We start from the raw sequence: 12,165 nt of genomic DNA, 5'->3' as shown, positions 1-12,165 counted from the left end.
CCTCATAGCATCCTTTGAAGTAGGTATTTATTATTTGTAATTTACTGAAAAGAAAACTGAGGTTCAAAAAAGTTAAGTCTTGGGACTTCCCTGGTGGTCCAGTGGTTAAGACTCTGTGCTTCCAATGCAGGGGGCGCCGGTTTGATCCCTGGTTGGACAAGTAAGATCCCACATGCCACCCAGCGCGGGCCAAAAAAGAAAAAAAAAAAGTTAGGTCTTTTGTTCTAAATTACATAGTTAGTAAGTGGCAGAGTTGGAATTTGAACTTAATTCTTTTTTTTTTTAATTTTTTAAATTTATTTTTGGCTGCATTGGGTCTTTGTTGCTGCGTGTGGGCTTTCTCTAGTTGAGGCGAGCGGGGGCTACTCTTCATTGCGGTGCATGGGCTACTCACTGGGGTGGCTTCTCGTTGCAGAGCACAGGCTCTAGGTGCACGGGCTTCAGTAGTTGTGGCGCATGGGCTCAGTAGTTGTGGCTCGTGGGCTCTAGAGCACAGGCTCAATAGTTGCAGCACATGGGCTTAGCTGCTCCGCAGCATGTGGGATCTTCCTGGACCAGGGATCGAACCCATGTCCCCTGCATTGGCAGGCGGATTCTTAACCACTGTGCCACCAGGGAAGTCCCTGAACTTAATTCTATCTTATTCCAAAACTGTTGTTCTGACCACCATATACCGTGAGGCCTCCCATCACTATACAGGAAGAGGGGCCATGTGCAATCAAGGAAAACTCAGGAGATTTCCAGTCATATGATCTACATGCAGATCCCAACCCTGCCTGTGTGATCTGGGGCAAGTGGTTTTCAACTTCTCCAGCCACAGGTACTATCTCTTCACCACCATGTGACATAGGTGCTGTTCTTATCTCTGTTTTACATTTGAGGAGACTAGGCCTCAGTGAGGTGAAATGACTTGCCCAGGGTTACAGAAGAGTAATAGTAAATGGCCGAGCCAGAACTCATGTCTGGGTCTAACACCTGGTTCTGTCTTTTGTCCACCATTTCTCACAGCCAGCTCCCAACACCTAGTCTATCAGGCAGACTTACAGTCTCCGGATGCTGGATGGAAGCCTAATAGGAGGAGCAGGAGCCTTGCCCTCTTCTACTCTCACTTTCGCCTCCCATAGTCTCTCCTTCTTAGAAACCTTACCAAGGCAATATACACATTTGCAATTCAATGAAAAGGTTTATTCAGTGCTTACAAACTGCTCCAAGTACCCTACAGAAGCCTGGGGATCAGGGTCTCAGCCTCTGTGTGCGTTTGTGCTGTTAATTTGGTGGCGTAGTATGGTGGGAAGTGTTGAGAAAGTTCTTTCTGAGCTTTTTTCTTTATCAGTATACTCTTGTAAGGTTGGTTGCGAAACTTAGAGATGGTAAATATTCAAGGGCAGCAGGTGGGGCCTTATTAATTGATGGCGGTTATTTTCCCTGGCAGCAGGGTCTAATAGAAACCAGACTGGGAGTCAGGAGTCCTAAATCCATTACTCTCATATTCTTGGGCATGTGAAGTACTGTCTCTAGTCAGACTAGGTGATCTCTAAGGACTCCTTTCAGCTTTAATATCCTGTGCTTTTTAAAAATGAAAGTAATAGGGAATTCTCTGGCGGTCCAGTGGTTAGGACTCAAGGCTTTCACTGCCACGGCCCGGGTTCAATCCCTGGTTGGGGAACTAAGATCCCTCAATCCGCGTGGCACGGCTGAAAAAAGAGAAAGAAAGTATAAATGCTTGTTTAAAAAAAAATGAAAAAGGACAGCGGAAGACCTCAGCTTCCCTGTATGCAGTTCATTCCTGAGGTAACACTTGTGACTGTTTGTGTCCTTTCCATTGTTTTCTGTGTATTTTAAATATATACAGGTATGTTAAATATACATATTATATTATGATTTAATGTACTAAATATTATAATTTATATATGTAAATATATATAATACATATGGTATGCATGCATATGTGTGTGTGTGTATAAACATACACACATATATTGTTACATACCCTGGAACCTAGAATGCATACTGCGTTATGACTTGATCCTTTTTCGCTCATTTTGAGCACTTTTTCTTGTTAGTACTTAAAGATATAATTTTTTTTTAATTAATATTTATTTTTGGCTGCATTGTGTCCCCGTTGCTGCGTGCGGGCTTTCTCCAGCTGCGGCTTGTGCGCTGTAGGCACGCGGGTTTCAGTAGTTGTGGCGCACGGGCTTCGTTGCTCCGCGGCATGTGGGATCTTCCCGGACCAGGGCTTGAACCCGTGTCCCCTGCATTGGCAGGCGGATTCCCAACCACTGGCGCCCCCAGGGAAGCCCTAATTAATGTTTTTTAATCTATTAAGTTATCCCCTAATGATTACAGGCCATGATTTTTTAAAGCAAATATACACATACAATGTTGAGTTTTTATTTTATTCATTTATTTTTTTTAGGAAAAGAAGAAAAAGAAACATAGAGACAGGAAGTCATCTGACTCTGACAGCTCAGACTCTGAGAGTGATACAGGCAAGAGGGCAAGGCACACGTCAAAAGACAGCAAGGCAGCAAAGAAGAAGAAAAAGAAGAAGAAGCACAAGAAGAAGCACAAGGAGTGAGAGTGGAAAGAGTGGAGGGGGTGGTGGAGAGAAGGAACCACGAGCCTTGTGCCTTGAAGCGCTGGCTCCTGGAAAGACTCAGTAGTGAGAATATGGCCTTCCACCCCGTTGACTTCTCTCCCATGGGAGATGGCTTCCCCTCCTGCCACAGGCAGGTTTGGGAGATATCAAAAGTATCTGCCTGAATGAGTTGTTTTCTTATCACTCCAGTCCCTTTGCAAGTGACCCCTGCAGCTGACCCATTCATTCACCCAACTTCCTTCATTCAGCAGAAGGTCCTATTACCCTCTTCCAGCTGCCACTGCCAGAGCCAGAGTCCAGGCTAGAGCCACAGGTACTGCTGTGGAGGTGAGTCTGGCTGTAGTTGGAGAACAGAGTGATTGGCTCCTCCCTGTTGGCCTTCCTTGGGCTGATTGGTGGGTGACCTCTGCTGCATCCAGCACAGGGGCAGAGGGAGACTGGCAGCACTAGGGAGAACATGGGAAGAAGTGGTGCTCACTTTCTCCATCCCCCTAACATGATTCTACTATGTTAGAAGTGACAGCCAGTGGTCACAGCCAGAAAACCATTGTTTGCAGTGACTGAGCTTGTGTGTGACGTTCTGCCCGATCACTGAACCAGACAGCTCAAGCCAAGATCATTGCTTTACTTTTATTTACTACAATGTGAATCAGTTGGTTCCATTTCAGGTCTCTGCTTAAATTCCTGGCCCTAAATGGAAGTGTGCTTGGTTTTAAACTTACTGAGAGTCCTTATTGGTATAATCCCTCTTCCTGTAACTTACAGACTTAAAAGTCACTGAGGCTGCATTAGGTGACAGAAAAACATTTAACATGTTACCTTAGACCTTGGAGAGCCGCCCAGCTAAGGTACAGCGCCAGAGGCACTAGCAAGTCACAGCCTTCTTAGATCACTTATAAGCCCTCACTTCTGTAATGATCAGATGACCTCTCCCCCAGGGCTGATTAGAGAACCAGTAAGAATTTGAACCATGAGTAATGGCCTAGCACATAGGCAGATGCTCAGCAGTCATCTTCGCCAGTGGGCATTTTCTCCCACTACCACTGGCACAAGCCTGGATCCTGTGTCCTAAGCCTGTGTTCTGGAAAGAGAGAGACCACAGCATTCCACAGAGAAGAGCAACTGTCCAGACCCAAAGGCATTCAGTGCAGGATGGACCTGAGGTGACAGTTCAGAAGCCCCACCACTGAGTGATTATTCCAGGTTGGACTAGCTCATTTGGCCATAGGGAGGGGACAGTGTAAAGGGAAGTTGTAGGTACAGCTGTTTTATTTTTTGTACGTGTAAGGTGATCAGCTATCACTGTCCCTGAGACTGTCCATTGCAGTCTCTCATCCAGTGCTTCTTCCTGAGTGGCAGTCGTTTATGCCTACTCTCTGACACACACAGAAACTGAGACTCCCAGAATCATGTCACCAAAAGCAAAAAGGCAACTGGGTGGCCTAGGTGCTGCTTTATTGACCTCAGAGCACCCTTTGGGTGCAGTTAAAAAAACAAACATACACAATGAGAACAGAACTGGTGCCACCTGACCCCAGGAGAATTTCCCCAATCAAGGTGGATTTATACAAAATGCCAAAGGAAAAAAATGAGTCAATCTGGTGCTGAGTCCAGGAGTAGCCAGCTGGCAGAGGAGGAGTTGTTGAGGGAGTGAGCAGGTCATGCCCCTTTCTCGTAAGTGCGAGTGCAAACTGCATTGCAGTGGGTGAGTGTCTGGAAGAAAAGACAGAGTCAGGTTAGGGCAGGAGTGTGGACACAGAAGGTATTGGGAATACTCTCCACTCTGATGGGGAGAGCCCTCTACCTTCATGCTAAAAATTTTCATTTACTGCCTACCTACTACGTGCCAGGCATTTTCCTAATGCTTACACCAAGTCTTCTTTTTTTTTGGCCATGTCATGTGGTTTGCGGGATCTTAGTTCCCCAACCAGGGATTGAACCCGGGCCACAGCAGTGAAAACACCAAGTCCTAACCACTGGACCACCAGGAAGTTCCCCTAAGTCTTTAAGTTAGGCATTGTAATTCCTCTTGTAGAGATTTGGGGAAATGAGCTTTCAGGAAGGAAGTAACTTGGTCAAGATCCCAGTGTTTCTCTTTCCCTTGTACCACTCCTCTCCCTTCATCTTTAGTGCCTAAGATGGTGCCTGGCACATAGTAGACCAACAGGTGAATAAAAATGTCCAGAGGCTCTTGGGGAAGGACTTTACTAGGCCACCAACTCTCCGTTCTTTCCCTAACTTAGGGTAGTGCCAGGGCCAGAGGCCTGAACCCCCAGCATCCTGCCTGGCATCATAGAGCCAGGCCCATGGTTTCACCATAGCTTAACTGCCCAGTGAGTATTTGGTGCTGTATATCACATTCCCACCAGAGCTAGGTAACTCATTATTAACTCTGCAGGGCCCCCTGCCCCGTGTAAGTGCAAGAATGCAGTGACCAGGTTACACTGACCCAAGAAGGTCTGCAGTGAAGATGCTGAGGCGAAAACCTGAGGCCCTACAGAATAAGGAGGCAGAGATCACGGGTGGCTGCTGTCTCCACCCCTGGGGGTGTTCAGTCAAGGCTACATTCTTCAAGTGAAGTCCCCAAGTTTGTCCCTAAACAGACAGATCTGCCAGCTTGTTTGTCATTTCCAACCCAGGCCTTAGGTACTTGTAGTAGGCCAGGCATGGAAAGCTCTGAGAGGAGGTGAGCCTGGAATGAAGTAGAAATGACTGTGCTGTCAGTTGGGGCCCCACCGATCACCAGCCTGTCCCTGCCCAAACGCTTGGGAGATGGGAGCCTCTCCTATGGGCCTGGAATCAGATTTGGCCAAGCTTTCTACCTCTCCCTGGGGCAAGGCAATGCGGCGGCAATGCAGAGGATGAAGCTAAGGCCATGGAGTGCGCCTACTGTAGTGGTCCCACACCAGTGATGCTCTGTGCTCTGCATCCACTGTCTCCTTCAGACTTCCCAGCAGCCCTACAAGGTTAGTGTTATTAACACCCACTTTACAGTTGGACTTGGAGAAGGTGACTTGTCCAAAGTCATGCACCCTATAAGCTGAGATTTAAACCAAGTCCAAAGCCACTACATAGAAAATTCCTACCTAATACCACCCAGGCCTGCCTCCACCCTCCATTGTTCCAGCTTCCATTGGTCCCACTGATGACCTTGGCTTTTCACAATAGGCTTGGCTGAAGGGGCAGTAGAAACGAATTGGGTGAGGCTCCAGAGTTATCCATCTTACCAGGATGAGTTTCCCAGCAACTACTTCCCGCACAAGTGTTGTCTCTTGTCCGTTCCACTTCTGCACGTGGACAAGTTTGCCTCCATCCAGCGTCACAATGGACTGTGGAAAGAGGGTAGAGGCCTGAGCTGAGATCTGAGCTAGGATTGAGGGGCAGGAAGGGGTCTGGTCACTGGGGCCACAAAGGACCCAGCCTCTAACCCAAACTATTGACAATGCTAGGATCAGAGATCAGGCAGCCCACCTCCAACCTAGCCCCATAGGATGTCTAGTTCACCACTGCTGCTTGGCCGGGGGAGGGGCCTTCAGCTGTTGGGCGAGTAGGGAGAGGCAGATAGTACAGTGGAGAGGAGCAGCCTGGCTCTGAGAAGTGCCACCAGCCTTCAGGATGGGCACTTATCCCATACTCTAGGTGATGCCCACAGCCCAGTCTCACTAAGATACAGAGTGGGGGGACCAGCCTAATGCCTGTGAAAGACTGGTGAGGAGGAGTAATCCTGAGACTCTCCGGCCAAGTGGTGATCACACATAATGTCTAAAAGACCCTTGGGGACGGGAGGTATTGGAAAATTGGACCCTGCCCCGTATTCCTACTCCTCTTGGTCCATATCAAGTGACCCCCTTGAGGTGACGAGTGGGCAGCAACCGCCAGGTCCTGGGCCTGCGGGCCCTTGGAGTGTTCCACAGCCCTGGTCAAATGTCCACTTAATCGTATGGGTTCTGCCAGCCTGCATCAGCTGGCTCTCATTTGGCAACTCTCCCAGGTCTCTCTTCTCTAGAAATTTGGGGGCTCTAAGCCAGGCTAGGGTACCCTGACTGACCAGGGTTCAGTAGAAGAGTCTGCAAAGGCTGTGTGTATGTGCTTTGTGGCCAGTGGGTCGGTGGGTGTGCACCCTTACCACCACCTTCCTCCTCATTCTCATTCCCCTAGCTTTTTGTCCATTCAGAGCAGGTTATGTTTAGCCTAGGCATCCCAGAGAACTACTGTTGTGTTTAACTGGGGTTCTTGCCCTTCAAGAAGGTAGGCTAGTTCAAGGAGGTAAAGGCATGTGGTAGGGCAGGCACCTCTCTCCAAGGTAGGCTGCCATCTTTGGGTACCATCCCATCTCTGCTGCCAGCTTCCTGTATGATCCTGGGCTGGGCTCCAGCTTCCTCCACAGGGAGGAGATTAGACCCTCTCCTCTCCTTGGGAGCAGCTGTGAGGAAGAAGAAACAGCTGAGGAGCTGAATGGAAAGGTCTGGTGGAAAGGTACCGCTATAGGTACACCCTGTTGAGGGCAAAACCCCTTAGTTCTCTCTCTTCCATGCCTGGCTCAGTGGCTGGAAGGCCTGAGGCAAGCTGCCAAGACAGCCACCACCGGATGACAAGTCCTAAGACTGGGGGCAGATGTACTCTCCCTCCCCAGAAGGAGAGGGGCTAAGGCTTGGTGAGAAGACACTATAAACACACCAAAGACAATGCTGTATCCAGAATATAGTTTTTCCTGCCTGTAGGCTGGCAGCATTGGAAATGGTTTCTCAGGGTCACTGGCCAAGCCCTGGAAGTGGAGGCTGGAGAAGAGGAAGCATCTGAGTAGGTCTCAACCTCTTGTCCCCAGCTGTCTCCTTGGCTGCTGAAGGCCAGGATGACCTTTCAGTGGAGGACCTTGACTTCTGGGCATCGTTCCTAAAGCACCTGAGGTCACAGCCATGTCCACATAAGCCCCATCTATGGAAGGGGAAAGAAAGCCAGAGCTGTTGCATGCCATACACAAGGTCACCCAGCTGGAGCTGGCGTAGACAGTGAGGTCAGACTATCCAGGCTCTGTGCTGCCCGCTCCCAGAGGCAACAGATAGATGCTTCCCAAGATGGGAGGGAGAACAAGATAGGACTAACATGCATTTAGCACTTGGGACATCCCAGCACTGCACAGGCGCTATGGACCTCATTTGCCACTTCAATCCCCCATGACAGCCTACCCCTCAATGTGCAATAATAGGGCGCCACCGTAATCCCTTTCAGGGCCTTCCATTCCCCATGGACCCTTCCTCGACTCACCTTGACCTTCCTGTCATCTGCTGTTGTCTCATCGAACTCCACTCCCAGCTTGAAGCTGACCTCCGTGTTCTTAAAGGTGCTTTGTGTTTTTATGGTGATTGTGTCCCCGTTCACTTCGATGACTGTGGTAGGCTTGGTCACGTTAGCCACCTGCCTGGTAGCAAAACCCACACCTGAGGGCAGAGGGAAGGGTATGAGTATGAGCTGGAGCGAGAGGCAGGGTACAAGGAGCTCAGTGACCAACTCTTAGGCCTGGATGTGGGGAAGGGGGAAAAGAAGGGTGAGAACTTTCAAAGACTTTGCATGGCTGTTAATTCAGTCTTCCCGTTAGCTCTGTGTGGTGAAGAGACATTACTGATCCCATTAGACAGATGAGAAACTTAATGGACAGGCATGTCTCACAGCAAGTCAGTGGCAGAGCTGAGATTAGAATAAGCTACTATTAAGTGCTTTCTGTGTGGTAAAAACTACACGTGTAATCTCATTCAGTCCTTCCAGTCACCCCGAAGGATTGATGCTATTATCTCTATCTTACAGATGCAAAAACTGAGAATGAGTTAAAGCCCAGGGTCAAATCTGGAATTCAAATCCAGAATGTTTAACTGCAGAGCTCACTGTACGGCTCATCTATAAAGGCTGGAGCGCAAGGCTCCCTTCCAGGGCACCTGAGCAGCTTTCAAGGCACATGCTGAGGGAGAAAGAAGTAAATGTGGACTTTGCATTCCAGAGCCTATGGACAAGAATTTTCCACCTTTGAAAGTTTTTACCCTGAGATGCACTGGTGCTCTTGTCCCCCATGTATGGTAACAAAGACATTTTCCAAGCCTCTTAACCATGATCTAGGAGGAGGCAAAAGGGAGTGTTTGTCTCAGTGTGCAGATTTAGGAGAGGCCTAAAGTGGTAGGCAGTTAGGACTCCAATCCAGGCCTCCTGGTCTAAGGCTCTGTGGGAACTCCCCTCCTGACCCAAGCATGGCTTCCCTGAGTGCTGCAAGAGAGTGTGGAACAAAGAGCCCTGCAGGTTGTGGCTTTCCTGAGATCTGTCCTTTTGCCTCCAACCTCCCCCTCTGCTCCGAGCAGCCTCTGCTGAGCTGTCCTCCAAGGGCAGAGGCTGTGGTGAGGTGGTGGGTGGAAAGTCTCCAGATGTGCCTGGCTACATGGGTTGTTTTACTTAATGTTTATTACAGCCCTGAATGGTGGGTTTTATTATCCCCAATTTACAAATAAGGCTTGGAGAGTGAAGTGACTTTTGCCCAAAGTCAAAGGGTTAAGTGGTTGACCTAGATTTGAATTTAGGCTCTAAAACTGTTCACTTTTCCTCCTGGGCCATCCTGCTTCCCAGCATGTACTTCATCTGTGGCCTACGGCCACCAAGTGTGCCTGAGATCACCGGTACTAACTAGGCTGGGCCTCTTTGTCCTCTGAGAACTCTTGCTTTGAAACAAGAGGGGCACAGGCAGCTGTGCTGCTGCTGGCCCACCCTGCCTGGCTACTGAGGGACTTGGCCTTGCCCCCTGTTATCAGAGTGAGTCAGGTCAGTCCCACTCCCTAGCACAGAGCAGGGCCTTGTCACTGCACAAGGAGCTCTGTTTACTTAGGACCTACCCAGAGGTGTGGAGCGTTTGAGGAAGGAAGGCATTGTGGAGTGGGTGAGAGACTCAGCTAAGAGAAAGTTACAGAATTTGGAGTCCTGCGAAGAGATGGGTTCTACTTAGAAACGAAGTTGAAGCTATTTACTGAGAGCTAAGGAAGGTCTTTTCTCCCCCATGGGTATCTCATTTTTTCCATCTAAGGAAGGTCTTTTCTCCCCCATGGGTATCTCATTTTTTCCATCTGTACAACAGCAGGCTAGTTGGATTCTCAGCCCCCTAACCCAGGTTGGGGCAAAATAAGGGAGCAAGGGTGGTAAGGATGGTATGACTCACTTCAGGGACCCAGGTCTTCGGTTCTAAAGTCTGCTGGGAGACACTTGGGAGAGGAACTAGCTATGGGCATTCCACCTTCCCCAACAGCTGCCCAGGGTCCCCTACTTCTCCAAGAATTACTACCTTCCTGGAATCATTGGGCATAATGCTCAGCATAGAGTAGGGGCAGTTGAGCACTTTGGCCTTAAAAGCCAACAGTTGTGGTCCTTATTTCAGGGGTCAGGAACAGGTGGGAGGTGCCTGGAGTGGACCCCCCACCCCTTCTTTGCGTTATCCAGCCCCCCTTCCCTGGGAGGAAGGCATGGAACCTAGCTCAGTCATGAACAACATTCCAGTTTTCCCTATCCTAGCCTGGGGGACCAGGATAATCTCATAGCTGGGGATTCCAGAGAAAGGATATCACCCTCTTTGCCTAGCCCATGTTAGAAGGGGAAGGGCTGAGGTCAACGCTTAGTTAAGCAGTTCTTACCACTCCCACCCCTGGGATCCATAATGGGAACTGCTCTGGGTTGCCGATCTAGAAATCTAGGCTTTCATATCAGCTCTGCTGTGGAATTGATTTGACAAGTTTCTACTCTCTCTGGGTCTTGGCTTCTTCAACTGTTGAACCAAGGCACAGGGACCTCCAGAGTCCTCCTCTGCAAGATTCTTTGAATCTTCATTCTCCCCCATCCCAGCACCACAGCCTCCTAGACCAAAGACCCTCCCTGGCTTTACCAGGTCTTGGCTTTGCTCCAGGCCCCTTTGCGGTACCCCTCCACTAGACACCTCCCCAGTGAGCAGTTATCCTTGGGTTGCAGCTGGTGATGGGGCCTCTTGCCCTACCCTACCACTAGGCTGGTTGGTGAGAAAGAGGGCACCCTGCAGCGACAATCCTTTACCCTAACTAACCCAACGTAGAGGGTGAGGGGTTGTTGCTAACTGTGCAGGCCCCTGTCTCAGCTCCTCATATCCTGTTCAGGGCTGTTCCCCCTTCCATCTTCTTCCTCCTGGGGATCCCCTACTTTAGGCCATAGGACACTTCCCATCAATCTGCCCCCTTTCACTGTTCAGTCTCCAGTTCTTAGACCACCCATGCTCCTCTTCTTTTCCTCCCTCCCCTCCCGTTTTATCCAAACCCGGCCCCTACCTCCAGATCAGAAGCCTTTCTTCCCCGAAAGCGCCTCCCTGCCCCCACATCGACCGACACAGCTGCCTCCTTGAGCCTCCTTGCCTGGGAATCCCTCTTGCCAAGTTCAGAACATGAAAGCCCCCTCCCCGGAATTCCCTGGCGGTCCAGTGGTTAGGACTCTGCGCTTCCACTGAAGGCGGCAGGGGTTCCATCCCTGGTCGGGGAACCAAGATCCCGCGTGCCGCGTGCCGTGTGGCGAGCGCGGAACTGGAAGAAACCCCTCCCAACAGGCCTCGAATGCCCTAGCGCAGGCTGCCACCTTCTCCGCATCCCCGGGTTCCACAACTTTTACCAGGAGGGATGCAGCAGGCGTGCAGGGTAGGTAGCCACAGCTGGAGCGCCGCTCCGACCCGGCACGCGGCCAGCCCATCCCCAGCCCAGCATCCCGAGCCGCCCTCACCGATTGACTTCATGTAGTCATCGAAATTCTTGCTGTCCACTAACTTCCAGGTGCCCACGAAGGCGTCCACCATGGTGAGGCTGGGCTAGGCTGAGAAAGAGACGACAGAGCACGCGTGCAAGGATTCCGCGACCTGCGGCTCCCAGCCCGCGCTGCAGCTTTAAAAAGCCCTTGCATCACGTGACGGGGCGTGTCCCACACCCCGCTCCCGAAATAGGAAGCCCCAGGCAGGCGCTAGCTAGCCTGGGGCTGGCCGCCCATCCCCCAACCCGCCGGGGGGAGGGGGAAGGGGCACCCTGTGGCGCCCGGCTCGCCTACGTCAGCGCGAGTCCCGGGGGTCCGAGTCCCTGCCCCGGGCTGGTAGGACCTACTTCCTTCCCTGGCCTCAAGGCGCTCTTCAGAATCTAAAAAGAAAACAGTTCGGGGCACGGTGCCCGTGAGCTGGGGCTCACGCCAGGGACATCTTCCCTCCCCTGGTCCCTCCCCGAGCTTGAGGTCAGAACAGAGATGAGAGTCTAGAGGAGAAAGGAAACTTTTGGGCTGATGCCCACGCCGGGAAAGCTCTGGCCGACTCTTCGCGGCGCAAGCATCTCGGTCTTCATTTTACAGGTGACGGGTCCAGGGCTCAGAGGGGGAGTGACAAGGTCGCAGGAAATAAAGAGTGAGTTGGAGTCCAGATGGCGAGCCTGGTCTAGCCGGCCCCAGACCCTGCGCTCTGCCGCCACTCCCCACTGCCCGGTGGAGGGGAGAGTCACCGCGGGCAGCGAGTGCCCTCCGCCTGCTCCGGGCAAAAGCGTGACCCT

General features: G+C 50.9%; 2 protein-coding genes across 7 annotated transcripts in view; one reads left to right on the top strand and one right to left on the bottom strand.

The window, feature by feature from the left end:
- ZCCHC17 (zinc finger CCHC-type containing 17) overlaps nucleotides 1-4,791 on the top strand; it is a 56,578-nt gene extending 51,787 nt beyond the window's left edge. For all 4 annotated transcript variants that reach the window (XM_022575044.3, XM_089897233.1, XM_089897243.1 and 1 more), the window contains one exon: nucleotides 2,420-4,791. In XM_022575044.3, the coding sequence (XP_022430752.1) occupies nucleotides 2,420-2,581 (162 nt within the window). In that variant the 3' untranslated portion in view covers nucleotides 2,582-4,791. The remainder of the gene's footprint in view (nucleotides 1-2,419) is intronic.
- On the bottom strand, nucleotides 4,010-11,582 carry FABP3 (fatty acid binding protein 3). 3 transcript variants are annotated; one of them, XM_089897263.1, is made up of 5 exons: nucleotides 11,363-11,566; nucleotides 11,293-11,294; nucleotides 7,868-8,071; nucleotides 5,830-5,931; nucleotides 4,010-4,315 (listed from the first exon to the last, which is right to left on the bottom strand). In XM_089897263.1, the coding sequence occupies exons 1-5, from the start codon at nucleotides 11,433-11,435 to the stop codon at nucleotides 4,262-4,264; spliced, it is 435 nt and encodes a 144-aa protein (XP_089753389.1). In that variant the 5' UTR covers nucleotides 11,436-11,566; the 3' UTR covers nucleotides 4,010-4,261. The 3 variants fall into 3 exon arrangements, with proteins under 3 accessions (XP_089753389.1, XP_022430754.1, XP_022430753.1); XM_022575046.3 differs by lacking the exon at nucleotides 11,293-11,294 and having other exon boundaries at nucleotides 7,868-8,040; nucleotides 11,363-11,553; XM_022575045.3 differs by lacking the exons at nucleotides 4,010-4,315; nucleotides 11,293-11,294 and having other exon boundaries at nucleotides 5,300-5,931; nucleotides 7,868-8,040; nucleotides 11,363-11,582.
- Between the last annotated feature and the right edge of the window lie 583 nt (nucleotides 11,583-12,165).

The sequence above is a fragment of the Delphinapterus leucas genome, chromosome 1 (genome assembly GCF_059928025.1).
Source record: "Delphinapterus leucas isolate spDelLeu-1000000601 "Yukka" chromosome 1, BTC_Dleu_Yukka2, whole genome shotgun sequence".
NCBI classification, from domain to species: Eukaryota; Metazoa; Chordata; class Mammalia; order Artiodactyla; family Monodontidae; genus Delphinapterus; species Delphinapterus leucas.
The sequence above is the reverse complement of the archived record's forward strand: the minus strand, read 5'-3'. Positions and strand labels throughout refer to the sequence as shown.